Consider the following 27,114-nt stretch of genomic DNA (forward strand, 5'->3'; position numbering starts at 1 on the left):
CCAAAAGTGAATTTTCCCATTTTCAAGCATCTCTGACTTTTCTGCGCACCTGTCAGGTTTCATGAGGGGCTAAAATTCCAGGATAGTACAAATACCCCCCAAATGACCCCATTTTGGAAAGAAGACATCCCAAAGTATTCAGTGGGAGGCATGGTGAGTTCATAGAAGATTTTATTTTTTGTCACAAGTTAGCGGAAAATGACACTTTGTGACAAAAAAAAAAAAAAAAAAAGTTTCCATTTCTTCTAACTTGCGACAAAAAAAATTAAATCTGCCACGGACTCACTATGCTCCTCTCTGAATACCTTCAAGTGTCTACTTTCCAAAATGGGGTCATTTGTGGGGTGTGTTCACTGTCCTGGCATTTTGGGGGGTGCCTAATTGTAAGCACCCCTGTAAAGCCTAAAGATGCTCATTGGACTTTGGGCCCCTTAGCGCAGTTAGGCTGCAAAAAAGTGCCACACGTGGTATTGCCGTACTCAGGAGAAGTAGTATAATGTGTTTTGGGGTGTATTTTTACACATACCGATGCTGGGTGGAAGAAATATCTCCGTAAATGACAATTTTTTTTATTTTTTTACACACAATTGTCTATTTATAGAGATATTTCTCCCACTCAGCATGGGTATGTGGAAAAATACACCCCAAAACACATTATACTACTTCTCCTGAGTACGGCGATACCACGTGTGGCACTTTTTTGCACCCTAACTGCGCTAAGGGGCCCAAAGTCCAATGAGTACCTTTAGGATTTCACAGGTCATTTTGAGAAATTTCGTTTCATGACTACTCCTCACGGTTTAGGGCCCCTAAAATGCCAGGACAGTATAGGAACCCCACAAATTACCCCATTTTAGAAAGAAGACACCCCAAGGTATTCCGTTAGGAGTATGGTGAGTTCATAGAAGATTTTTTTTTTTTGTCACAAGTTAGCGGAAATTGATTTTAATAGTTTTTTTTCACAAACTATCATTTTCCGCTAACTTGTGACAAAAAATAAAATCTTCTATGAACTCATCATACACCTAACAGAATACCTTGGGGTGTCTTCTTTCTAAAATGGGGTCACTTGTGGGTATCCTATACTTCCCTGGCATTTTAGGGGCCCTAAACCGTGAGGAGTAGTCTTGAACCCAAATGTCTCAAAATGACCTGTGAAATCCTAAAGGTACTTCTTGGACTTTGGGCCCCTTAGCACAGTTAGGCTGCAAAAAAGTGTCACACATGTGGTATCGCCGTACTCAGAAGAAGTAGTATAATGTGTTTTGTGGTGTATTTTTACTTATAACCATGCTGGGTGGGAGAAATATCTCTGTAAATGACACATTTTTGATTTTTTTTACACACAATTGTCCATTTACAAAGAGATTTCTCCCACCCAGCATGGGTATGTGTAAAAATACACCACAAAACACATTATACTACTTCTCCTGAGTATGGCGATACCACATGTGACACTTTTTTGCAGCCTAGGTGCGCTAAGGGGCCCAACGTCCTATTTACTGGTCATTTTGAGGCATTTGTTTTCTAGACTACTCCTCACGGTTTAGGGCCCCTAAAATGCCAGGGCAGTATAGGAACCCCACAAGTGACCCCATTTTAGAAAGAAGACACCCCAAGGTATTCCGTTAGGGGTATGGTGAGTTCATAGAAGATTTTATTTTTTGTCACAAGTTAGTGAAAAATGACACTTTGTGAAAAAAACAATAAAAATCCAATTTCCGCTAACTTTTGACAAAAAATAAAATCTTCTATGAACTCATCATACACCTAACAGAATACCTTGGGGTGTCTTCTTTCTAAAATGGGGTCACTTGTGGGGTTCCTATACTGCCCTGGCATTTTACGGGCCAGAAACTGTGTAGTCTGGAAACCAAATTTCTCAAAATGACTGTTCAGGGGTATAAGCATCTGCAAATTTTGATGACAGGTGGTCTATGAGGGGGCAAATTTTGTGGAACTGGTCATAAGCAGGGTGGCCTCTTAGATGACAGGATGTATTGGGCCTGATCTGATGGATAGGAGTGCTAGGGGGGTGACAGGAGGTGATTGATGGGTGTCTCAGGGGGCGGTTAGAGGGGAAAATAGATGCAATCAATGCACTGGGGAGGTGATCGGAAGGGGGTCTGAGGGGGATCTGAGGGTTTGGCTGAGTAATCAGGAGCCCACACGGGGCAAATTAGGGCCTGATCTGATGGGTAGGTGTGCTAGGGGGTGACAGGAGGTGATTCATGGGTGTCTCAAGGTGTGATTAGAGGGGGGAAATAGATGCAAGCAATGCACTAGCGAGGTGATCAGGGCTGGGGTCTGAGGGCGTTCTGAGGTGTGGGTGGGTGATTGGGTGCCCGCAAGGGGCAGATTAGGGTCTAATCTGATGGGTAACAGTGACAGGTGGTGATAGGGGGTGATTGATGGGTAATTAGTGGGTGTTTAGAGGAGAGAAGAGATGTAAACACTGCACTTGGGAGGTGATCTGATGTCGGATCTGCGGGCGATCTATTGGTGTGGGTGGGTGATCAGATTGCCCGCAAGGGGCAGGTTAGGGGCTGATTGATGGGTGGCAGTGACAGGGAGTGATTGATGGGTGGCAGTGACAGGGGGTGATTGATGGGTGATTGACAGGTGATCAGTGGGTTATTACAGGGAATAACAGATGTAAATATTGCACTGGCGAATTGATAAGGGGGGGTCTGAGGGCAATCTGAGCATGTGGGCGGGTGATTGGGTGCCCGCAAGGGGCAGATTAGGGTCTAATCTGATGGGTAACAGTGACAGGTGGTGATAGGGGGTGATTGATGGGTAATTAGTGGGTGTTTAGAGGAGAGAAGAGATTTAAACACTGCACTTGGGAGGTGATCTGATGTCGGATCTGCGGGCGATCTATTGGTGTGGGTGGGTGATCAGATTGCCCGCAAGGGGCAGGTTAGGGGCTGATTGATGGGTGGCAGTGACAGGGGGTGATTGACGGGTGATCAGGGGGGATAGATGCGTACAGTACAGGGGGGGGGGGGGGTCTGGGGAGAATCTGAGGGGTGGGGGAGTGATCAGGAGGGAGTAGGGGGCAGATTAGGGACTAAAAAAAAAATAGCGTTGACAGATAGTGACAGGGAGTGATTGATGGGTGATTAGGGGGGTGACTGGGTGCAAACAGTGGTCTGGGGGGTGGGCGGGGGTCTGAGGGGTGCTGTGGGCGATCATGGGGCAGGGGGGGGGGGGGGGGAATCAGTGTGCTTGGGTGCAGACTAGGGTGGCTGCAGCCTGCCCTGGTGGTCCCTCGGACACTGGGACCACCAGGGCAGGAGGCAGCCAGTATAATAGGCTTTGTATACATTACAAAGCCTATTATACAAAGTACATGCGGCGATCCGGGTGCTAGTAACCCGCCGGCGCTTCCGAACGGCCGGCGGGTTACAGCGAATGGGGGGGCGGAGCCAGTCCCCGGCGGCTGATCGCGTCACGAATGACGCGATCGCCGCATAGCAACGCCCGCAGCCGCCCCCGCCGATGGGCGTATTGCGGTCGTTTGGGCCCGGACTTTGCCGCCGCCGCTCATCGGCTGGGGGCGGTCCTTAAGTGGTTAAAGTGGCCTCCAACAAGCCATCTGTCTGCCCATGTATGCTGCTGTTCAGAAGAAAGACAAAGTAGTGCAATAATGGTTGACCAGTGTTAGAAGATGATGAGAGGGAATGCACTTCATTTGGGACACTGCAACCTTGCCTATCACTTCCTTTCACATGAAACAGGGTGTTTCTCCAGCACTACAGCTGCCCTACAGCCAGGAGTATCTGCAGTGCCTCATTCTGACATAGCAGAAAGAATGCTGCCATACAAGTTATCAGGAGAATCCCTAATCTACATACCTGTGTGGCAAAACCTGACTAATCATGCTAAAATAAGATTCCACTGCCCTTCTCAAACCTGCAGAAACATATTTTCACCCATATATATCTTCAGCCAACAATCTATAGAGTAAAAAAAAATTATGTAAATGTCCTTTATTGTTAAGGGTTCCATTGATTTATTAACCCTGCCGTTCACTGGGAGGGCGGGTTACATGCTATGTACAGCAATATATAGATAGATGAAGTGTTTCTGATGCTGAAACAAGGATAATTAAAGTGGGTAGCCTGAATATTTTACTACATTCTATTATTTGACACTGAAGTTTTTCTTTAATTTGCTTTACTTGAAGCCCAAATGCATTGGCCTGACAACAGAAGGGTCATTGAGGGCATAGTGGATACAGCACTTTCTTTATAGACAATGGGGAGAAATGGCAGTTGGTAGTCATTTTTTAGACAGCAGGGAGAGCTGCTTTGGGAAGCGCTGCCATCTCTTTCTGCTGTCTAACCACTTCATGACAGCTAGACGTTTCTAAACGTCCAGTGTATTTGTGGAGAGTGCACCATCAGAATACATTTTGGTGTGTCTTATGTTGGGTACACACTATGAGATTTTATGGTCGATTTACTGTCAGATCGATTATTTCCAACATGTCCGATTTGCTTTCAGATCGATTTCCGAGAATTTTCCGATCGATTTCCGTTAACTCTAATAGGAAATCGATTGGAAAATACTCGGGAATCGATCGGAAAGCAAATCGGACATGTTGGAAAGAATCGATCTGACAGTAAATCGACCATAAAATCTCATAGTGTGTACCCAGCATAAAAGCTTGGACAAGTCACATAGAAAAATAGGTACGGAAAAACTCAATCCAACGTAAAAAAAAAAAATCATTTTCTAAATTATAAAATTCGGGAAAGTTCTATCAAAACTAAAAGAAACATATGTAGTAACATTTTAACCGTGATAAGTAGTAGAATGGAGTTGGGAAAGTTTTAGGGTTGAGGCCCATGTCTTGTGTGTTTTTAGTCACCAACTGAATTAAAGGCAATTAAAGTTTTGCATATGCTGTACCAAAATAAAAGACTTGGCAAATGAAAACAAAGTGACAGAGTATGAAAGATACAACATATATTGTTACCTTAGAAACTTGGCTTTTTAAATATGTGCGCCATGGGTGTATTACTATTATTTTTGCAAATAAGGTCTTATAATCATCAGTAGTGTACAATGAGAAAAATTAAACGAAAACCAGAAAAAAGACACCTTTATTTTAAAATACAATATTGTCACCATATATTGCGCTAGGAACATAATCTAAATGTTGTGGTAACCAGGATGTATAAGCAAATAAAATTAGTGGGTTTAACTTCTAGTTAGCACTGTTTATTGTAAAGCTATCATGGACGTAAATGGAGAAAGTGTGTTTTTTCAGTTTTTTTCTCTACTTTTCCCTTTAAAATGCATTGAAAATAAGGTAATTACTAAACAAAATGATCACACACTAAAAGCCTAATTTGTCCTGATTTGTTCTCTAACTGAGAAGACAGGTGTGACCCGGAAGTTATAACATAGCCAAGATGGCAGCCGCAATTTTTAAATTGAAATCGAACGAGAAGTATTTGGTGTAGAATGGCGATTCAGACATCAAATGAAAGGAGAGCACAAGCTAAAGGTATGCATCTTTATGTACTTTGCAGTACTGGTCGGAATCTTAAAGGCATGCCTATGAGAGGTGCTCAGAGTCCCTTTAAAAGACAACTGAAGTGAGAGGAATATAGAGGCTACCATATGTATTCCCCGACCAGCGGCGGCTGGTCGTTTGTGGTTTTACATGGAAACGTTCCATGTCAGTTCACGGAGGGCGTCTCCGTGAATAGCCTGCGAGCCTCCGATCGCGGCTCGCAGGCTAATTGTAAACACGTGGGGAAGAAATCCCCGCTGTTTACATCAATATGGCGCTGCTGCGCAGCAGCGCCGTAAAGGAGATCGGTGATCCCCGGCCTCTGAATGGCCCGGGATCGCCGCCGTGTGATAGGCCAAAGCCTATCAGAGGCGGCGCAGGACGCATCGCTGTCCTGTACCGCCCAGGGAGCGAGAGGTAGGGAGGGAAGGGGAGGGAGGGAGGAATCGCGCTGCAAAGGGGGGCTTTGAGGAGCCCCCCCCCACTCAGCCACACGGGGTGGCGGCGATCAGATCTCCCGGCAGGTCATCCCCGTAGTGGGGAAAAAATGGGGGGGGGGGCAGTCTGATCGCCCTGCCTTTCACATGATCTGTGCTGCGGGCTGGAGAGCCCACGCAGCACAGATCACAGAGAGCAGCACCGGTCCCTAAGTGGTTAAACAATACCAGTTACCTGGCTATCCAGCTGGTGTTCTGCCTCTAATAGTTTTAGTCATAGACTAAAACTAGTCCTTGGTAAGAGTACGGTACTTGTAGAAGTTACAGACAAGAACAAAGAACATCTATCAGGCCCTAGGAAATGTAACTGTGGATACATGTAAGAGTGATGTGCAGGTACTCTGCAGGAGAATGAGGCAGGTTTATGGGTGACAGACAACACCTCTGTGTTCAATGTGCACAACATTCTCAGTGGATTCCCTGCAGCTCTGTGGGGAGTGCATATGTAGAGTATAGTACTACTGTGTAACAAAGTAAACCTGAGACAGATGAAATTAAAGTTTGATACATACCTGGGGCTTCTTCCAGCCCCCTTCAGGCTAATCAGTCCCTCGCTGTCCTCCTCCGCCACCTAGATCTTCTGCTATGGGTCCAGGTACTTTAGCCGGTCTGGCATAGTGCGCATGCACACACTCCGCCGTCGGGAACGTACTACACCTGCGCAGCACTATTGCGCAGGTGCAGAATGCTCCTGGCTGTGGGAGCGGCACGCGGCCGGACTGCACTGACTGGCTGAAATACCAGGACTCATAGCAGAAGATCCAGGTGGCAGAGGAGGTCAGCAAGGGACTGATTAGCCTGAAGGGGGCTGGAGGAAGCCCCAGGTATGTATAAAACTTATTTTCAACCGTCTCGGGTACCCTTTAATTCGTAGTCATCAAACCAAATTTTAACAACATATCACATTATTTGATTTCATGAGCAAAGGGATTGCATATATTTGCATAAACCAGCATCAGCGCAGAATTATTTCCACCATTGCCATTAGTGACACAGCTACACATCAGGCTTTATTCTTACAGCATATTGTTAGTGTATATAAGAGATTCCTGTGTACATATCATATATACCGTCACAATCAGATATGTGTATCTGACTTAAAAAATATGGGGACTGCTTTATTAAAGCAGCACAAGTAACTATTTTTGATTGGTTTATTTCATTTTTGTGGACTAAGCAGAGCTATTACTCTATATATAAATTATTTATGATGACTATTATCTGAGAAATGGAATATTTTATCATATTCTCTATTTTAAATACAGCTTAAATTCATTAGGAGTCGGTGCATTTTTTTTCCGACTCCAGGTACCCCAAAATTGCCTCGACTCAGACTCCACAGCCCTGCTTCCACCAGGAAGGATTCTACGTGACCTAATGAGAATCCTACCTGGGTAGAGAGTATTCCCATTTCTCTGTTGCAAACCAAAGGGGAGCCACATGCACAGGTGAACAAGTTAAAAATTAAGTTTGGAGGAAGTTTCTTGCTATGTTAAACAACTGTACCAGAACCACAGAAACTATGGCACCCAAAGCTAGCAAACTGTGTAAGAAGTTACATCAGCTTCATAAGCTAATAACATTCAACTAACAGCAGCAGAAGAACATATGAAGCAGTGTTCTTCCCAGGCTCTTTTAGCCAGGTGCTCTACTCGGATAGTTTTGGTGAGCCCCCGGCTGTCATCTGCTCACCTCCTCCTCTGCTGTAAGCAGAGAAGCGCCATCCCTGCATTCTGTCATCTCGCCCTACCCGGCTACATTTTCATGCCACACAGCTGGAAAACATTTCTGGGGAGAATACTGTGAAGTATTGGCCACATGGCATAAAGTGTACAAAAAGCAGCAACAACAAAATTACCATGGCACAGTAGCTCTATTCATAACTTCCGCCAGTCACTTACTGCATTAGTCATACAAGTCTCCTGAGCAGTTATTACCATGATATACAATTTATATGGTATTAAAAGGATACTTAAGCCTGGAATAAAAGAAAAAAAAATGCATTGGGGCTGAATGCCGGAGAATATATATATATATATATATATATATATATATATATATATATATATATATATATATATATATATATATATATATATATTTTTTTTTTTTAGTAAAAGCTGCTTATGTACTAAAAACAGTGTTGGTGCTTCCATAGAGGCAAAGAGAGAAATTGCCTCAGGGCTCCAGAGCCTGTGTGGGCTCCCCAAAGTGCCCCCCCCCCCCTTCCAGCTATGGAGACACTTGAGAGCAGGGATGCTGAGTGGACACTCCATATAGGAAAAGGAGGAGGTGAATAATGGGGCCCCCAAAAATGATTTTTAGGGCACACATGACACCTAATGATATTGTGCGATGAGGGTAGGGGGGGTACTGGAGTTGATTTGTTTGCAAGGGGGGGGGGATGCCTCCCCCAAGTTACATTTGCTCCAGGGCCCCATTGTAGCAAGAACCGGTCCTGCTCTCACTGCGACCACCTGCAAGAGACTGCTGTTATGGTGCACATCCACTATTTCACTAACTTTTCAGCAATCTCATTCCCACTACATTCCTACATTCTTATATAAACATTCAACAATTATTTTAAAAAATCCAGGCTATGCTGGATCACATCTCTGCAGCATTCTTCTACCATAAATCTATTGTCCCCTACGCCAAAAGGGGATATGACAATCAGATCACATTGAGTCACTTGCTGAACTTGGAGGGGATTTGTTCCACTACAATTAGGGCCAGTTTCCATTTGTGCGTTGCGAATTTGTTGCAGAAAACGCGAAAACGAATTCACATGCAGATGCGAATTTTACCGTGAATTTGCATACGGCTTTGCTTTTTTTTTTTAAAGTATGCGAATTTAACCATGTCCGTGCCTTTGTGCTTTTACATTGATTTTAGGCGAAAACGTATGCAAATTCGCATGAAAAATTCGCATAGTGAAAGCGCATGCAAATTTCCTATTAATTACATTGTTGCGAATCGCACACCACCTTGCTGTGTGCAAATTCCGATGGCTCTGCTGTGCAGATTTTTCCTGCACAGAAAAACGCTCTGTTTTCCTGACAAGTGGAAACAGGCTAATTAAATTGTATTGGTTGTGCAATTTTCTGCCAGCAGAAAACGCATGCAGATTTGCGATAGTGGAAATGGGCCCTTACAGATATAGCCAACAAATGTCTAACAAACTCACTGCAGCACATGGGCAAGCTGCTACTAGTAGTAAATAACATCAGCACCTCTCCAACTCTGTGACCCACAAAAACACTGGTATTATGCAAATGAAATTACAGTGATCTTCCCAGGAACTCCACTTCGCAAGGGATGAACACAATTATTACATAATTAATACATCACAGCTGGTACAGGTTTACCTGTTTGAGTTGGAGAACTAAAGCAGACCATACAGGCATCAATTTTTACCTGACAGATCTGATTGCTCTGTTCAAATTTGGCGGAAATCTTTAAAGCAACGAGCTACATTGATCATAGTTTTCATCGATTTGCAACAATTTGCAGCAGCGGAGCAGCGACAGATCAATAGCCCGCTGTGTTGATAGATTTTCAATGGATCATGGTGAAATCTATTGCAAATCTGTGTTCATTATATGGAAGGATTCGATCCCTCTCTGACCAGATTCAGATCAGAAAGGGATTGATCCATTTGCCTCATTAGATTAGATCTAAACACTGCATGGGCACCTTTAAGGTGACCAGTAACTATAACATTCTGCAGATTGATTGATTGTCCGATTCAATCGTAATATTGATCAGAAACAACTGTTTCTGCCCTCTAATGGAAAAAAACTGCTATACAATTTGATCTGAATTAAGCCGAAAAGCAGATCGATTCTATCAGTCTGATCGAATTTCATAGTAGTTTTCCTCCCGTTAGTGGACATGAATGGTCGATTCTGATCGATATTACAATCGAATTGGTCGATTGATCATCCAGAGAATTGTAAGACCAAACAAGGCAGAGCCCAATAAGCAAAGGTAGACTATAATGAGTACAAGACTAAACCATGCAATCAATCAGAAAAAAGAAGTCCATGGCTCCAAACAACAACCAATCCTCCATATAACAAATGTCAAAAATATTTATTAGAGACTTATCCCACAAGCATTAAAAACAAATAAAAAAACAGGGCACCAAGCAGAGCAAAAAAGTACCATAATATTCAACAATGCAATACTGACAGATATAGGAGTGCTTAATACAATAGCACGGAGTTGAGACACGTGAACACAGCCACGCATGTGCAGTAGCATGGATGCTGCGGCTCCGGCTCACTGCGCATAAGCGGGCTCGGGCAGCCGCACTGCAAAAAGAAGCTGTGCGGCCCCGATTTGATTAGCGACAATGCCTTGCCGCTAATCTTAGGGGAGGGGGCACTGCTCTTAACAGGGGGCATTGGAATACAAAGGTAAGCCTCAATAGCATCCTGAGGCCTCCCTCTTTTTAGGTAAGTATCTAATTGTGTTTTTAAAGTGAATCTGAAGATACCTAAAAAAAAAAAAAAGTTTCACTTACCTGGGGCTTCTGCCAGCCCCTTGCAGCCGTCCTGTGCCCGTGTATACCTGGAACGATCCTCCGCCACAGCTCATCTTCTCCATCCACTGCACCTGCACGGCCTTGGCTGCGCGCATCCTCATCCGCACTCCCGTCACCGGGAGCGTCTTGTGCAGGCGCAGTAGAGATTTTCTCGTACTGTACCTCCGACGGGAGCGTGAGCAGTGCAGCGCCAGCACAGTGAACAGCAAACGGCAAAAGAGAGTGTGAGCTGAGGGGGGGGGGGGGGGGGGGGGGGCAGAGGATCGTTCCAGGACGCTGCAGGCACAGGATGATTGCAAAGTGCTGGCAGAAGCCCCAGGTAAGTTAACCTTTTTTAAAGGGCAATTAAAGTGAGAAGTAAATGGAGGCTGCCATATTTATTTCATTTCAAACAATACCAGTTGCCTGGCAGTGCTCCTGGTCTATTTGGCTGAGGTAGTGGCTGAATGACACCTGAAACAAGCATGCAGATAATCTTGTCAGATCTGACAATGTCAGAAACACCTGATCTGCATGCTTGTACAGGGTCTATGGCTTAGGCCCGTTTCACACTTGCGTTTGCAGCCCAAACTGTCAGTTGAAACGGATCAGTTGAAGTCCGTTCCGGCTCCCTTCCGCTTCCGTTCAGTTTCTGTTCCGTTTGTATCCGGTTTTTCATACGTTCTGCATACGTTTTAGATCAGTTTCCGTTTTTTAAAGAGATATATACCTGGGGTCTGGAAGGTGTGGAAATGCACTGTGGTCATTGTTGGAGAGAGCCTGCTGTGTGGACCATGGATCCAATGTATTTATACGGCTTCTGGCTTGGAATAGCATCGTTCCTGATATTTACCTACTACTATGTGGGATGTAAGCGTGCTACTCGCAGGAGATGGTGGGTGCACCCTCTACTAATGAGAAGACAGAGGAAGGGACAGTGCCAGACGCTGTACCGGGACCTGAGACGACACGCAGAAAAGTTCTACAGCTACTGCAACACCCCACCCCGACCCCTTTTTTATAAGCAGTGTGTCGGCAACTTCCGTTTTCCATTTGTTCCTATTGAGCTGCAAAACCTTCCGGATCAGTTCCGCAGGGCACAACGTTCTGGAAAAATAGGTTCTGCAGCATTTTTCCGGACCGGCCGCCGGAACGTAAAATCCGGAAGGAAACGGATCCGGTGGGACGGACGGATGTGTACGGACCCATAGGTTATCAATGGATACAATCTCGTCCGATCCGTTTGTACAGTATACGTTCCGGATCCAGTCCGGGAAAAAACGCAAGTATGAAGCGGGCCTTAGTAATAGAGGCAGAGGATCAGCAGGACAGCCAGGCTTGCTTAAAATGTAATATATATGGCATCCTTCATGGTCCCTGTCCATTCAGTTGTCCTTTAAAGGGGCACTACAGCGAAAAACTGTAAAATTTTAAATATGTGCAAACATATACAAATAAGTACATTTTTTCCAGAGTAAAATGAGCCATAAATTACTTTTCTCCTATGTTGCTGTCACTTACAGTAGGTTGTAGAAATCTGACAGAAGTGACAGGTTTTGGACTAGTCCATCTCTTTATAGTGGATTCTCAGGGATATATTTATTTTCAAAAGCACTTAGTGAATGGCAGTTGCTCAGTCCAACTACCAAAAAACTGTGTAGGGAGCAGGGAAGCATCATTGTTTAAATCCTGTTTAGGGAATATCTTTATAAAGAATAAGAGCCTTGCTGAGAATCCCCTATGAAGAGATGGACTAGTCCAAAACCTGTCACTTCTGTCAGATTTCTACTACCTACTGTAAGTGACAGCAACATAGGAGAAAAGTCATTTATGGCTCATTTTACTCTGGAAAAATCGCACTTATTTGTATGTGTTTGCACATAATTTAAATTTTACAGTTTTCCGCTGTAGTGCCCCTTTAAGGTATCTTCAGAGTCTCTTTTTTAGAGATGGGAAGTCCGGATCTTTTCAATGGTTCGGATGATTCGAATCGGATCACTGAAAAGATCCGTATCTTTGATCCTAATCTCGAATCATTTTACTAGGGAAGCATTCGAGGGTGAAATGACTAGCAGGACAGGACTTTCCCTGCAGTGGACAGAGAAGGGAAGGGGGGTGGACAGACAGAGAAGCGGAGAAGATGGACAGAGAAGGGCAGGGAGTGGACAGAGAAGGGAGGAGGTGGACGAAGAGGGGTGAGCAGAAAACAGATTTTTTTTTTTTGCACACATTACTTACATGTTGCAATCATATGCTTTAAATATATTTCACCTATATGTTCATCTGCATACTTTGAATGCAAATGTCTCACAGTGAAAGAAAGCATTCCAAAATGTGTCCTTTTCTCACCTCCAACACTCATACATTTAGGGTGAAGATAAGTGCAGCTGTTTAGAGCAGAGTGCAGGAGGATCATATTGTGCTGCAATCACAGTGCCTGCCCTGTCATTCAAGCCCAGCACTCTGTCTGCAAAGATACTAAGCTGTGCTTCTGAGCCAAAAGTTTCCCATTTGTTCACTATGCACAACTACGGAACAGACAGCCTAAAATGAGCAGCACATTACAGCCAGTACGTGTGCTCTACACATGTGACAGTGGCACCTATGTCCCCTCTCTCATCTACCTGTCCCTGTGCAAGGCTGGCTCCCCTCAAACTGAGCGATCCATCTCTGCTTCCAGGACCCCCCTGCCCGCTGAGAGGGGGAGTGGGACGTGCCGCTCCTGGCTCCACCCCCTTTGTGAACCGAATCGTTCATTTTGATGATCCGGATGATTCGACTCACAAAAGAGATTCGGATCACAGATCCAAATCGTTCATGATCCGAACAACACTATTTTCTTTAAAGCGGATCAGAGATGAAAAACTAACTATAACAAGTAACTTGTCTATATATCTTACCTAAAGTTTAGATAGTTTACACAGCAAATCTAGCTGCCAACAGCTTTAAAGAGACTCTGAAGCGAGAATAAATCTCGCTTCAGAGCTCATAGTTAGCAGGGGCACGTGTGCCCCTGCTAAACCGCCACTATCGCAAATCCCCTCCGAGCAGCCGGGGATCTCTTCCTGGTTGAGGCAGGGCTAACCGCTGCAGCCCTGCCCCACGCGTGTCTGTCAGCGCATATCTCCGCCTCTCCCCCGCCCCTCTCAGTCTTCCTTCACTGAGAGGGGCGGGGGAGAGGCGGCGATGCACCGCTGATAGACGCAGGTAGGGCTGCAGCCGTTAGCCCTGCCTCTAAGAGCAGCAAAATCTACGACCAATTTGGTCGTTGATTTCGCGGGGGGGTTGGGAGGGGTTGGGGGTGAAGGGACCCCCGTTTAGCCGCGGGATAGCGGCGTTTTAGCAGGGGCACATGTGCCCCTGCTAACTATGAGCTCTGAAGCGAGAATTATTCTCGCTTCAGTGTCTCTTTAATAGAATATGATTGATTATTCCTGTGATACAATGACAGCAGCAATGTTGTTTGTAAACATTACACAGAGGCAGGCTTATCTGCATCTTGAGCAAAAAACCTAATCCCCCCTCCTCCTCCTCCTCCTCTCTGCCTTTGAAATCTCTGGCTAGTAATACCTCCCCTTCCTCCTGCCCAGACTGAGCTTCCATGAGCCCTTGCAACTGTCTGAAAAAGCCTTGGCTCTCTGAAAACCTGTGGGCGTGGCTTGTTTAGTTTATAGGGAATTAGGCCCGGTTCACACTTGCGTTTTGATCAAATACTTACCGGTGGCACGGGTCCGTTCCAGTCTGAGAACATCCGTTCAGGTCACGTTCAGTTTTCATCCGGATCTTCTTCCGTTCTTCATGCGTCCTGGATCCGTTTCCTTTTTTAAAGAGGGGCCTGGAAGGTCTGGAAAAGCGCTGGAGCCCTTCTTGGGAAGAGCCTGCTTTGCGGACATCATCCTCCTCGTCCCGCGGGCCCTGCGTCTGGATGGTCTCGTCCTTCCGTCCTCCGCTGTGTTCTGGGGTGGCTGTGGAGAGGCTGGGGGCTGTCCAGCGCTGGGTACATCCACATGGCCGCCTGCACCATAGAGAACCCCACAGGAAGTGGGGTAGGACGATCGTCTTTCATCCGGAAGTGTGTTGTGCCCTTCCGTTTCCCCTCAGTTCCTGTTGTGCTGGATTTCTTGTCCGGATCCGGAGGCGGTGGACGGAGGAGCCGTCCGGAAAATTGGAGCAGGTTGGAAAAGTCCAGACCACAGACCGCATCCGGAGGAGCGGACAAGTGCGCACGGGTCCATTGATTAACAATGGACCCTTAATCGTTCGCTCCGTTTGCGGACTTTGCGGTCCGCAAAACAATGCAAGTGTGAACCGGGCCTTAGGGCCCTTTTCCACTAGCAACCGCTAGCGTTCACGCTGAACGCTAGCGATTGCTGAATCGCAATTAGCGGCGATTCCCCGACGTTCGCGGCCGCGATTTTGCTATGCTATGCACTGCATAGCAAAATCGCTGCAAATATCGCTCCGCCGCGCGTTCGCGTTCCCGACAAAAACGAATCGCGGTAGTGGAAATGACCTACCGCGATTCCTATGTTAAAAAGCAAACCGTAGCGATTGTAAAATCGCTAGCGGTTTGCGTTTTTGCGATTCAGCAAGCGCAAACGCGCTGGTGGAAAAGGGCCCTTAGAGTATTAAAACAAAAAAGTATTTGGCTTGAGGAATGCCCTATAAACAATAGGAAAAGAACACAATTATGCAATGAGTAAAAGTTCACCTCGGATCCACTTTGAACAAGCTGAACAGACAGCCCACTGACCTGGAGTTTGCCACCTGTGCTTTCAAAAGCATACTTTAGTTAGTATAAATACACCAAAACTTTAAACTTTGCATGCAATAGAATAAAAAAAAAACCATCAAACTGAAAACTATACGACTCATGAATTCACACAAGCCAAAGTATATTTTCTCTAATGACTGCAGCCACAGAGCACTACACTGCCCCAAGTTTAGATGGCACCTGCAGCACACGCAGGGCAGGCGCAGATACAGACACACAGGGCAGGCATACATGCAGCTACATGCAGTGTCGGCCTCACCGTGTCCCGCAGCTCCGCTTCCCCCGTCTGTCAGTCTGTGTATGTACTACTGTATAGGGAAATCTGCTTGCGGTGTTCTCGTGTCCAGGGAAAGTACCCAGAAGTCCGAATTAGGGGAATTCCACTGACTTCCCAGTGGCCCGCCTTCCTGCCGTCAGCTCCTCATTCACTGGCTGAACACGCACCTCGCCCCGCCTCCTTGTTCAGTGACAGGCGGAGAGACCGCTGGGTAGACAATAGAGATGGGAAGTTCGGATCTTTTCAATGATACGGATGATTCGAATCGGATCATTGAAGAGATCCGGATCTTTGATCCGAATCTCGGATCATTTTACTACCGGAAGCATTCGGGGGTGAAATGAACAGCAGGACAGGTCTGTGGACAGGAGAAGGGGAGGGAGTGGACACACAGAGAAGGGGAGAAGATGGACAGAGGGCAGGGAGTGGACAGAGAAGGGAGGAGGGATGAGCAGAGAGCAGAAATGTTTGCACGTAATACCCACATGCTGAAGTCATATGCTTTACATATATTTCACCTATATGTTCATCTGTACACTTTGAAAGAAAAGGTCGCACAGTGAAAGAAAGCATTCCCAGAAGATAAGTGCAGCTGTTTAGTGCCGAGTGCAGGAGGATTATATTGCCTTTCAATCACACTGTCTGCAAAGTTACTGAGCTGTGCTGAGCCAAAAGCTTCCAATGTGTTCACTGTGCAGCACTACGGAACAGACAGCCTGTAATGGGCAGCACGTTATAGCCAGTATGTGTGCTCTACACATATCTGGCAGTGGCACCCATGTCCCCTCTCTCATCTACCTGTCTCCCTGCAAGGGTGGCTCCCATCCAACAGAGCGATCCCTGCTTCCAGGACCCCGCTGCCCGCTGAGAGGGGGCGTGTCGCTCCTGGCCCCGCCCCTTTTGCGATCCGAATCGTTCATTTTGATGATTCGGATGATCGACTCATAAAATAGATTCGGATCAAAGATCCGAATCGTTCATGATCCGGACAACACTAGTAGACAATCAATCGCAGAGGGGACAGGGAGGCGGGGCGTAGTGGTATCAGTAGCTGTATAACTATTTACACAATATACCAGTGTCAGGCCTGTCAGCCTATTGCAGCGTGTCTGTCGTGTTTATCTTCCTCATCTGGAGAAAAAAAAACATTGTTCTGTTTAGTTCCACAGATCTGCAATGCGAGCATAATATCAGCAATATCAGTTTTGGAATGTCACTGATTCAATAAACTTTCTCCTAGCATTTTTTCCAATTTTACCTACAAAGTACATTTCAGCGTCTCACAAACATAAAAACTAACAATAGGTTTTTAAAAAAGCCATAAACTAAAGTACATTTATGCTAACTTCATTTGAATAATGTGAACTTGAGGCAGCGTCAGGCTTTATATGTCCTCCTTGCCCCCACCGATTTGGCATCTGGACCCTCTGAGCATAGCTGACAGCTTGTTGGATATGTTCACCTGGCTGCGCTTTCCGCCGTCTACAAGGACGTGCTGCGCTTGCAAGAGTACAGCCACACACCTGCGCAATAAGCCAAAGCCGCTCGTCCACCCTTGAAGCGTGGTAAAAAAAAAAGTTACATACTTCGTTAGTGGGAAGCCTCTGGATAGTTTTGAGTCTTCCTGTATCTTCTTAGGCTCCTTTTATATTGCATCTGTTGCAGCAAACAATATACATCACAACCCGATGTAATTATATTTCTATATTATATTCACATTGGCGTACCATCGGTGCAAAGCGGCACAACAGAATGGCCTTGATTCATAAAGCATTCCCGCATTCGGAAATGCTGAAAACGGCTCACTTTACCGACCACACAGCAAAATCTGTATTCATAAAGGCTTTTTCCGCATGAAAAGCCGACATTCGCGAGCAGAGTGATAAATCACCGCCTTGCGCGGTGATTATCATAGCAAAAGTAACAAGTAGTCAATTCATAAAGATTAGAGGTAGCGGTATGCGGACGGGTATTACCGCTACCTCTGATGTGGCGAGCAGCGTGCGGAATACAGTGCAGTGAATGGGACAGACCTCCCAAGCAGCTGCAGAGAGAACACCGCACGGAGGGACTCCGCCTGCTTCCCCTGTTTCCGCATGCGTAGGACAGCCTAACGCCTGCCTACAGCGGAATATCTCCGCACGCCTGTCACATCTAGCAACATTTTTATGAATTACCACCCTGAAGGCGGAAATACCGACAGCGGTGTTTCCCTGCTCGACTTTACCTTACCGACAGCACTTTTATGAATCGAGGCCAATCTGTAGGAATAACGCATAGCAAGCAGTGCATTTGCCGAAATCCCACCGTTCCAGAAAAGGGTCCCTCTAAACGTATTATTATTAGGAGAAGCGGGGGGAGCAGTCATGTATGGTGAGCTGTTCTAATGATCACCGCTACCCCACTTTGCCAGTGAAATGCCCCTCCCCAGTAGCCTCTTCCAGTCGGACATCAGTGCGCAGGCACTGGCCTGTCCTACAACGCTCAACCGAGGCCAGAATCACTCTGCGCATAACATCAAGATTACATCATGCGCAGCTGCGCATTCGCACTGATGCCCAACTCTTGCGACCCGGAAGATGCTGCGCGGAGCATTTGGCTGGCAAAGGAGGGGAATGAAGGAGAACGGTGAGCATTAGGACAGCTCATCGTACATGCCTGCTTCCCCCGCTTCTTCTAATCTTTTCAGCTCTTGTATTCTTTCGTTCCCATCAATTAGCGCAGATGGCTGTGCGATTGGAACACAACGGCAACGCATACGATCGCACACAAGGGCGTTGCTAGAAATGACTGGGCCCCATAGCAAAAAAATGTTATGCCCCCCCCCCCCCCCCCACCCGACCTTCCACCCAAACATTCCCACACCCCTCTAAGTACAGTATAAGTAGCCAGGTCTATAGGTGTCCCCAGTTTAGGTAGTAGTCAGGGGCGTAACTAGAAATCACTGGGCCCCCTTGCGGAAATTTTGATGGGCCCCCCACATAGGTGTCAAGTAATCGTAATGCAATTTCACTGCCCGTGTTTCACTATAAAATAATTGTAATGGGACAGCGTTTCACCATAAAATAATCGTAATGCAGCAATGTTTCACCATTAAATAATTGTAATGCAGCAATGTTGCACCATCTAATAATCGCAATGTGTCCAGCATTTCCCCAGAAATTAATCGTAAAGTGGGCAGCATTTTACCAGAAAATAATCGCAATGTGGGCTTCATTTCACCAGAAAATAATCGCAATGTGGGCAGAATTTCAGCAGAAAATAATCACGTGTGCATCATTTCACTATAAAATAATCGCAATGTGTGCATCATTTCACCATAAAATAATCGCAATGTGTGCATCATTTCACCATAAAATAATCGCAATGTGTGCATCATTTCACCATAAAATAATTGCAATGTGTGCATCATTTCACCATAAAATAATCATACAGTGGGCAGCATTAGCCAGATATGGGTGCCACTGCCCCCCCCAGCATATAGGTTAGCCAGATATGGGTGCCACTGACCCCCCCCCCCCCCCCCCCACCATATAGGTTAGCCAGACATGGGTGCCACTGCCCCCCCAGCATATAGGCTAGCCAGACATGGGTGCCACTGCCCCCCCCCAGCATATAGGTTAGCCAGACATGGGCGCCACTGCCCCGCCAGCATATAGGTTAGCCAGACATGGGCTCCACTGTCCCCCCCCCAGCATATAGGTTAGCCAGACATGGGTGCCACTGCACCCCAGCATATAGATTAGCCAGACATGGGTGGTGCCACTTCCCCCCCCCAGCATATAGGTTAGCCAGACATGGGTGCCACTGCCCCCCCCCCAGCATATAGGTTAGCCAGACATGGGTGCCACTGCCCCCCCCCAGCATATAGGTTAGCCAGACATGGGTGCCACTGCCCCCCTAGCATATAGGTTAGCCATATGGGTGCCACTGCAGCCCACCGATATAGATTAGCCATATGGGTGCCACTGCAACCCCCCTCCATTTAGATTCGCAAATAGCAATACATTGGGGCCCCGCCCTGGCCACTGCCCCTTCATGGTTAGCATGGCCGCCGGCCAAATATGGGTGGTGGTTGGCAGCAACACTCTCTCTCCCCCGGCCCCCATCCCCCCCCCCCCCCCGACCCCTCGCACCTCCGTCCACAGCAGCCAGCACCAGGGCCAGGTATGGGTGGTGGTGGATGGCAGCAAGCCAGCAACTCTCTCTCCCCTGGCCCCCATCCCCCCCCCACACCTCCATCCACAGCAGCCAGCACCAGGCACTTGTAGTAGGGCCAGGTATGGGTGTTGGGGGTGGTTGGCAGCCAGCAACTCTCTCCCTCCCCCTTCCCCCCCCCCCCGCATCCAGCACCAGGCAGGCACAACATATACATACTTACAAGCTGTAGCTTGCGTGGGGTCGGGTGATGGGTCAGGTCGCACCGTTCCTCCTCGGGGGTGACGCACGGCGGCTTCCGGCTCCAGGGCATGCTCCGGCTCCAGTCCAGTCAGACAGTCGGGTCTGAGGAGAGGCAGCCAGTCCACGGTCCGCTCCCTCCGTCGCGATGTCACTCCTCCGAGATGAGTCCTGGCTCCTTCTTCCTCCCTGGCTGGCCGGCCCGGAAGCCGAAACTATAGGTTAATTGTCGGGCCAGCCGCCAGGGTATCAACGCACAAAGTAGTCCCCCTCATCAGCCAGTGCAGCCAGCAACCTTAACAGATAAGGGGGACCAAGGGGGGCACTCTTCTACAATTATAAAAGGGGGCCCGGACCGGCCGCATGATGATAATAATAATAAAAAAAAAAAGTACTCTGAGCCTGCGGGTCCCCTGTGACGTAGGGCTGCCGCGGGCCCCATAGCAACCGCTATGGTTGCTACACTGATTGCTACGCCCCTGATCGCACATCACCTGTGCTGCTATGTGCTCTGCTGATGATCCCATTCACTACAGTGAATGGGTCAGCGCTGTGATTCCCAAAAAATGCTTGCAGCCGTGCAATAGCGCATCACACTGCTGCATAGCGTGTATAGGATGAGAATTGTCTATGCAGTTCTATCGTTCTTGCGAGTCGCACACTATACAAGCTGCCGAAATGCGCACAACAGCACGTATAGTGGGAACAAGGCTTTAAAGGATACCAGAGGTCAAACGTTTTGGAGAAATGGAGGGAGCAGGCATATACTATCATCTGTCCTGATGCCCACCGCTCCCCCGTTCTTCTCTCTTCCTAACAAACCCTGAAAAGCCACTGGGTATCCACTTCCGGTCTCTAGTGTGCAGGAGCTGGCCGGGCTGCACTTCCTACAGTGTGGCTCGGAGTGCACTGCGCATGCGTATGACGTCAATATATAGGATGCGCAGCCTGGCCAGTGCCTGTGCACTAAAGACCGACGCGACTGACCGGAGGTGGATCGCCGGGTCTTTTGGGGGGCTGTTAGGTAAGCTACAGGGGGCAGAGAGGAGAACAGGGGAGTGGTGGGCATCAGGACAGGTGATAGTATATGCCTGCTCCCCCATTTCTCCAAAACATTTGATCTCTCTGGTATCCTTTAAACTGGAGCCAGTCAAATAAGTTTCTTTTGGACGCTTTTTCTGGACCCTGCACTAGAACAGTGGGTTGTAAGAACATAGAGGAAGCCTTCTAAACTATCCAGAGGCTTCCCAATACAGAGGTAAGCATCTTTTTATTTTACTACACTTCAGGGGTATTTTGCTGGCTAGGGCAGATGAAGTATAAAAACTGTTAAAGGTTTATTGAGTAAGGGAGATGTTTAACCACTTAAGTACCAGAAACGGCGGAACACCGAAGAATAACGATGAATCACTTTACATATCCGCCGCGATCACCGTCACCGCCGCACATCAGGATCCTGGGCCACCCACTCTGCGGTCTCTACGACGGCAGAGTTGCTGTGAGCCGGTCAGGAGCCACTTTCATTGGCTCCTGACCCTGCCTATCAATTTAAGCCAATGGGAGCTGCTTACTTGATAGAGAGGGTCAGGAGCCAATGAAATCGGCTCATGACCCGCCCACAGGGCTCTGCCATCAGAGACAGCAGGGCGAGTGAGCTGTGGTGGGGAGACCGCCGCGAGATTGTTGGGAGTGATGGGAGCGATGAAAGCGACGTGAACTCGTGGCATCGGTTGATTAAAATCTATGCCCTGGCAGCCAGGTAGCATCAAAACAGGGCGTACATTTCAATTATTAAGGTCCTAAAGTAGTAAAACAAGAGGTACGTAACACACGTACAAGTTAAAAAGGGCACAGTATAGTGGTAGCAGAGTATAGGTAATTTTACCGATGCTCTACTACTTCATTCAAATAGTAAATATTGGTAATACTTACTGATATTTTACTATGATCTAACCTCTCCCTACCCTCGTATACAACCTTCCCTGGTGGCACCTAACCTTAACCTCTCCCCCCCCCCCCCCGCCAGTGGGCACCTAACCTTAACCTCTCCCCCCCCCCCCCCCCCCCGCCAGTAGGCACCTAACCTTAACCCTCCCCTGGTGTGGTGGGCAACTACCTTTAACACATCCTAATTAAAAGGTGCCAGGGCTGTCCGCTATAATAGCGGATGCCAGGGCCACCCGCTATATGAACATGCTAACCTACAATTGATATAGCGGGTGCTCTTTTAAACAGGTTATATCTTGTGCCCAATTCTACTGCTCCGCGTAATACGGAGTTTAAAAGCAAACCTGTGATTTTTTTTTTCTTTTAAATTAAGATACTTACCTCTTCGACCCTCATACACCCCACCAATGCCGCACTCCCAGGGCCGGCCTTAGGTTTCATAGCGCCCTGAGCGTAACCAGATTTTGGTGCCCCCTTCATCCACTTTGCGTGCGTGCATGCGCACACACACGCCCATGTGCAAGATCCCCTTTAGTGTATATAGGCAGACACCCCCCCCCCCTTTGGTGTATATATGCAGATTCCCCCATTTAGTGTATTAGGCAGATCCCCCTTTAATATATATATATATATATATATATATATATATATATATATATATATATATATATATATATATATATATATATATATATATATATATATAGGCAGATCCCCTTTTAGTGTATATAGGCAGATCCCACATCCCTCTGTAGTGTATAGAGGCAGATCCCCCCTTTAATATATATAGGCAGATCCCCTTTAGTGTATACAGACAGATGCCCCTTTAGTATAAATAGGCAGATCCTCCCCTTTAGTATATTTATTCAGATCCCCTTTTAGTGTATATAAGCAGATCCCCCTCCGCCTCTTAGTGTATACAGGCAGATTCCCCCTTTAGCATATATAGGCAGATCCTCCCTTTAGTATATACTGTATATAGGCAGATTCCCCCTTTTAGCGTATATAGCTAGGCAGATATAGTATACAAGCAGATCCCCCTTCAGCATATATAGGCACCCCCCACCCCTGCCCACCACACACACACACACACACACACACATACACACACACACAAACTGCTGGGAGGCTGTTGCGGAATCTTACTTTTCTGCTTGTAGCTGGGGACAGAAGTTGCCCAGGAGTCAGGAGGAGTGACAAGCAGGTCTCTTTCTGATTAGTGCACAGCACAGACATTGCCGGTGAGCAAGGGGCGGTGCTACTGGCACTCACAGCTCACACAGACTCAGCAAGAGGTTCCTGGAGTCTTCGCCCCCATCACCCCCCCCAGCGGCACCAGGGGGCAGAGCTACCACTCGCAGCAACCACAGACGGACCTGGAGCCCGCAGCCAGCATGTAGAAATGCGGCCTGGGCCAGTTGAAAGAACATCACATGCACCCCCCTGGAAGCCAGCGCCCTGAGCGACTGCTTCGGTCGCTCAGGTCAAAGGCCAGCCATGCGCACTCCCATCCATATATGGGCACACTGCAAAGCACAAGTGCAAGTACATCCAGCACCTGAAGAACTGCACAGAGCCGGTCATGCATGGCTTCTTCCTCCATGCATGTACGGCTCTTTGCTACTGCGTACTGTGTTACAAGGGGGAAAAGATTATGTGATTATAAATGCCAGGCTGAACAGGTGGCTTTTCAGTTTTTCTTTAAACGCTTCCAGGATTGGAGCTGTCTTGATTGAGTGTGGCAAGGTGTTTTAATGGGTAGGAGCAGCATGAAAGACGGCTGTGGCGTTAACCTGCTGGGCGTTCTGATTCCTGCGGCCGTGCGAGGATTTTTTCGCCCGATTTTTTTTTATCATGTAGCTAGCCTAGCGCTAGCTACATGATTCTCCCCTTCCTGCTCCCTCCCACCCTTCCGATCGCCGCCGGCGATGACGCCCATAAGGAAATCCCGTTCTGAATGGGATTTCCTTTAGGGCTTCCCCTGTCACCATGGCAATGAACGGAGTGACGTTATCTACGTCGTGATGTCACAGGGACTCCCGATCCACCCCAAAGTGCAGCCCGGCAACGATTGGCCAGGCTGCACACGGGGTCTGCGGGGGGGGGGGGGGGGCCTCTTTCTCATTGGGTAGCTGCGGATCGGCAACAAGTGGCGGCGATCGGAGCAAACACGCAGCTAGCAAAGTGCTAGCTGCGTGTTTGAAAAAAAATTATCAAAATCAGCCCACCAGGGCCTGAGCCTTGCCCTTTAGCATCTCTGGACGAGCTCAGCTCGTCCAGAACGCTAGGGAGGTTAAAGGTGTTGGGTTGGACTCTGGAGGTGATCAAGTAGTTTTATCCTGTTTATCTGAGATTGTGGGAGATGTGACACCTACTGCCGCAGATATGAGATCATGTGGGCTCCGTAAAGCTGGGCCCCACTACAATCGGCACATATAAAAATTCCATCATGCTTGGTTAGTTGTTAGTTTGTGTCCATTTGTGCTGCAAAAAAAATAAAATTTGTGCTGCTTTCATTTTGAAGATAATAGCACTTTAATTATTTCAAAAACAATACCATGGGAATGGCTAAGGTTAGACTGTACGCATCTCTGCTCCCTTCAGTGTTCTCCCCAGATTTTTTTTTCCAGCCAGGTGGCATGAAAAATTAGCCAGGTGGGGCAAGATGAGAGAAAGCAGGGTCGGTGCTTCTGTGTGCAACTCTGCTTATAGCATGGGAGGAGGTGAGCCGATGACAGCCGGGTGCTGACCAAAACTAGCCGGGTGGAGCACCCAGCTGAAAGAGCCTGGGGAGAACACTGCCCTTCTCTGTAATCTTATTCTGGTGGTCTTATGTCCCTCATTCTGCAGTCACTCATTACTGCTGCTTATTGTACTCTGCTGATTTGAAGTCCCCCATTCTTGCTGCTTCCTGTCTTGTGCTGTCTGCAGTCCCCCAACTCTGCTCCCTACTCTTATCTCGGACAAGAAATTTGGGCACTCACTATCGACAGAAACTTGGCGTGCAATCACAGACGCCATTATAAATAGCGGCTACATTGTGAAATCTGGGCACCTTTGGTCGTATTTTATAATATTGTGCATTGCGGGCGGCCCCAGTGGCCACTAGTGGGTGCCAAATTTCACAGTGTAGCCGCTAGCTATAATGCCCCCCCCCCCCCCCCCCCCGAAGAAAATTATTGGGTTTTGAGATGGTTTTCGTGGTGGGGGTCTGTTTAGATGGGGGGGGGGGGGGGGGCGCTTAAGGTTAAGAGGAAGGGAGGAAGCTTGGTTGTCAGCAAGAATCTTTGATAGGCACATGAGAAAGGCAACCAAATTTCACTGTGATAAATTGGAATATGCTGCTGTGTGTAGTAAACATTTTGTTCTTTCTCTCTCCCAGACCCTAATGTTTGTAATCACCACTTTGCTTCAGTAAGCTAACCTCACGGTAGGTAAAATATTTCATCTGACAGATATATCTCTCCGATCAAATTCACCTGTTTGTGGTCACTGGTCAGAATTCGTGTCATTGAACAATTCAGCAGTCCTTTTTCCATGGAGATGTACAGTACAGTAAATGCAAATGAAATGCTATTATACTGACTGTGTTACATAGTTTCGCCCACTAGAGGTCAGAGTAAATTCTACATTTTTTGTAAGCAAAGCTGTTTTATTCTGTTTTTATTACCTGTTGTTCTCCAATAGATAATTTGATTATGGTTTGTGTTTATGTGATTACTGTGCTAGCTACCCATTGTCAAGGGTGAATAGATCTAAGAACTGATGGAATCCTTTTAAAAGAGGAAGACTGTGTTATGCTGGGCATACATGGCTCAATTTTGTCATGCGATTCTCCCGCTTGATCGATTCCCCGCTCGATTCCGCAGGCGATTCTCTTATCTTCCGCTCATTTTTCTTATCTTTTTCCATTTTGTTTAGTGCGTAATCGAGCGGGGAAACGATCAGGCAGGAGATCGGACATGTCGGGAAATTATCTATCGAGCCGTGTATTCCCAGTACTATGCTGGGAATACACGATGAGTTTTTTTGGCAGATTTACTGGCCGATCGATTTTCCGATCAATTTCTATTCACTTCTACGAGAAAGTTGATCAGAAAAACGATCAAAATCAGATTGGATTTGTCAGAAATCTATCTGCCAAAAAATACTCCTGTATTCCCAGCATAAGAACGCCTGGTCCAGACCATTCCCTGTCAGATCAGCCGGTCAAATCAATTTCCAACAGGTCTGATCTGATTTCCAATCATTTTCTGATCGATTTTCCGATCACTTCTGTACAAAATTGATCAGAAAAACTATCTGAAATTAGATCAGACCTGTTGGAGATTATCGATTCGACCCATTAAGCTGATTGGACATTGCAAGGTGTGCACCAGGCATGGGGTCAGCTGAATACTCTACATTATATATAAGCTTCTGTATGTTCACTGGCGTAACAACAGGGCCTGCAGCCCCTGCAGGGGGGGGGGGGGCGCTCTGGCCATTTTGGGGGGCTGAAGGGGTCGCAGCATGAGGGGAAAGCCATGCTGCACTTCGGCAGGGAGGCCCCCTCCCTCACCTCGGGCTCTCCCCTCTGCGCTCCCCTCCAGCATCAACATGATTGTGTATGCAGGCGGCGGGGCAGCGGCAGTTACATACCTTCCGTGCGCTCCAGCGTGGATGCTTCTCCCTCTAGTGTCTGACGCGACTTCCTGTTTATACAGGAAGTCGTGTCAGAAGCTAGAGAGGAATACTGAGCAGGGGGGGGGCGCTCAGTATTTCTGCAGGGGGGCCCGGTGGCACCTAGTTACGCTCCTGTGTATGTTACTTTACTTTTGTACGGTTCTGATCCAGTTCTGTATCATGCCTGAAGAACTTCGTTTCAAAAGCTTGCAAAGAAATCTTGTACAGTTAGTGATTAAAGGTATCACCTAAACAACTTTTGTTATGTCTTCACCAGGGGGACCAAAAACCACGAAGGAAGCCAAGGGGACCACAGACCACCAGGGAAGCAATGGGGGACCACTGACTACCAGGTAAGTTAGGAGTGACCACTACAGGGGAGACTACCAATACAGGGAGTGCAGAATTATTAGGCAAATTTGTGTTTTTGAGAAATAATTGTATTATTGAACAACAACCATGTTCTCAATGAACCCAAAAAACTCAATAAGATCAAAG

General features: G+C 47.2%; 1 protein-coding gene across 3 annotated transcripts in view; it reads right to left on the bottom strand.

The window, feature by feature from the left end:
* The window catches only part of NFKB2 (nuclear factor kappa B subunit 2), an 83,732-nt gene extending 67,286 nt beyond the window's left edge, over window positions 1-16,446 (bottom strand). For 2 of the 3 annotated variants that reach the window (XM_068257920.1, XM_068257919.1), the window contains exon 1: window positions 16,405-16,446. In XM_068257920.1, coding sequence (XP_068114021.1) covers window positions 16,405-16,431 — 27 coding nt within the window. In that variant the 5' untranslated portion in view covers window positions 16,432-16,446. Of the gene's footprint in view, window positions 1-15,588; window positions 15,707-16,404 lie in introns of those variants that run through there. The other variant, XM_068257921.1, reaches the window with a different exon arrangement.
* Window positions 16,447-27,114: the final 10,668 nt, after the last annotated feature.

The sequence above is a fragment of the Hyperolius riggenbachi genome, chromosome 10, assembly GCF_040937935.1.
Source record: "Hyperolius riggenbachi isolate aHypRig1 chromosome 10, aHypRig1.pri, whole genome shotgun sequence".
NCBI lineage: Eukaryota > Metazoa > Chordata > Amphibia > Anura > Hyperoliidae > Hyperolius > Hyperolius riggenbachi.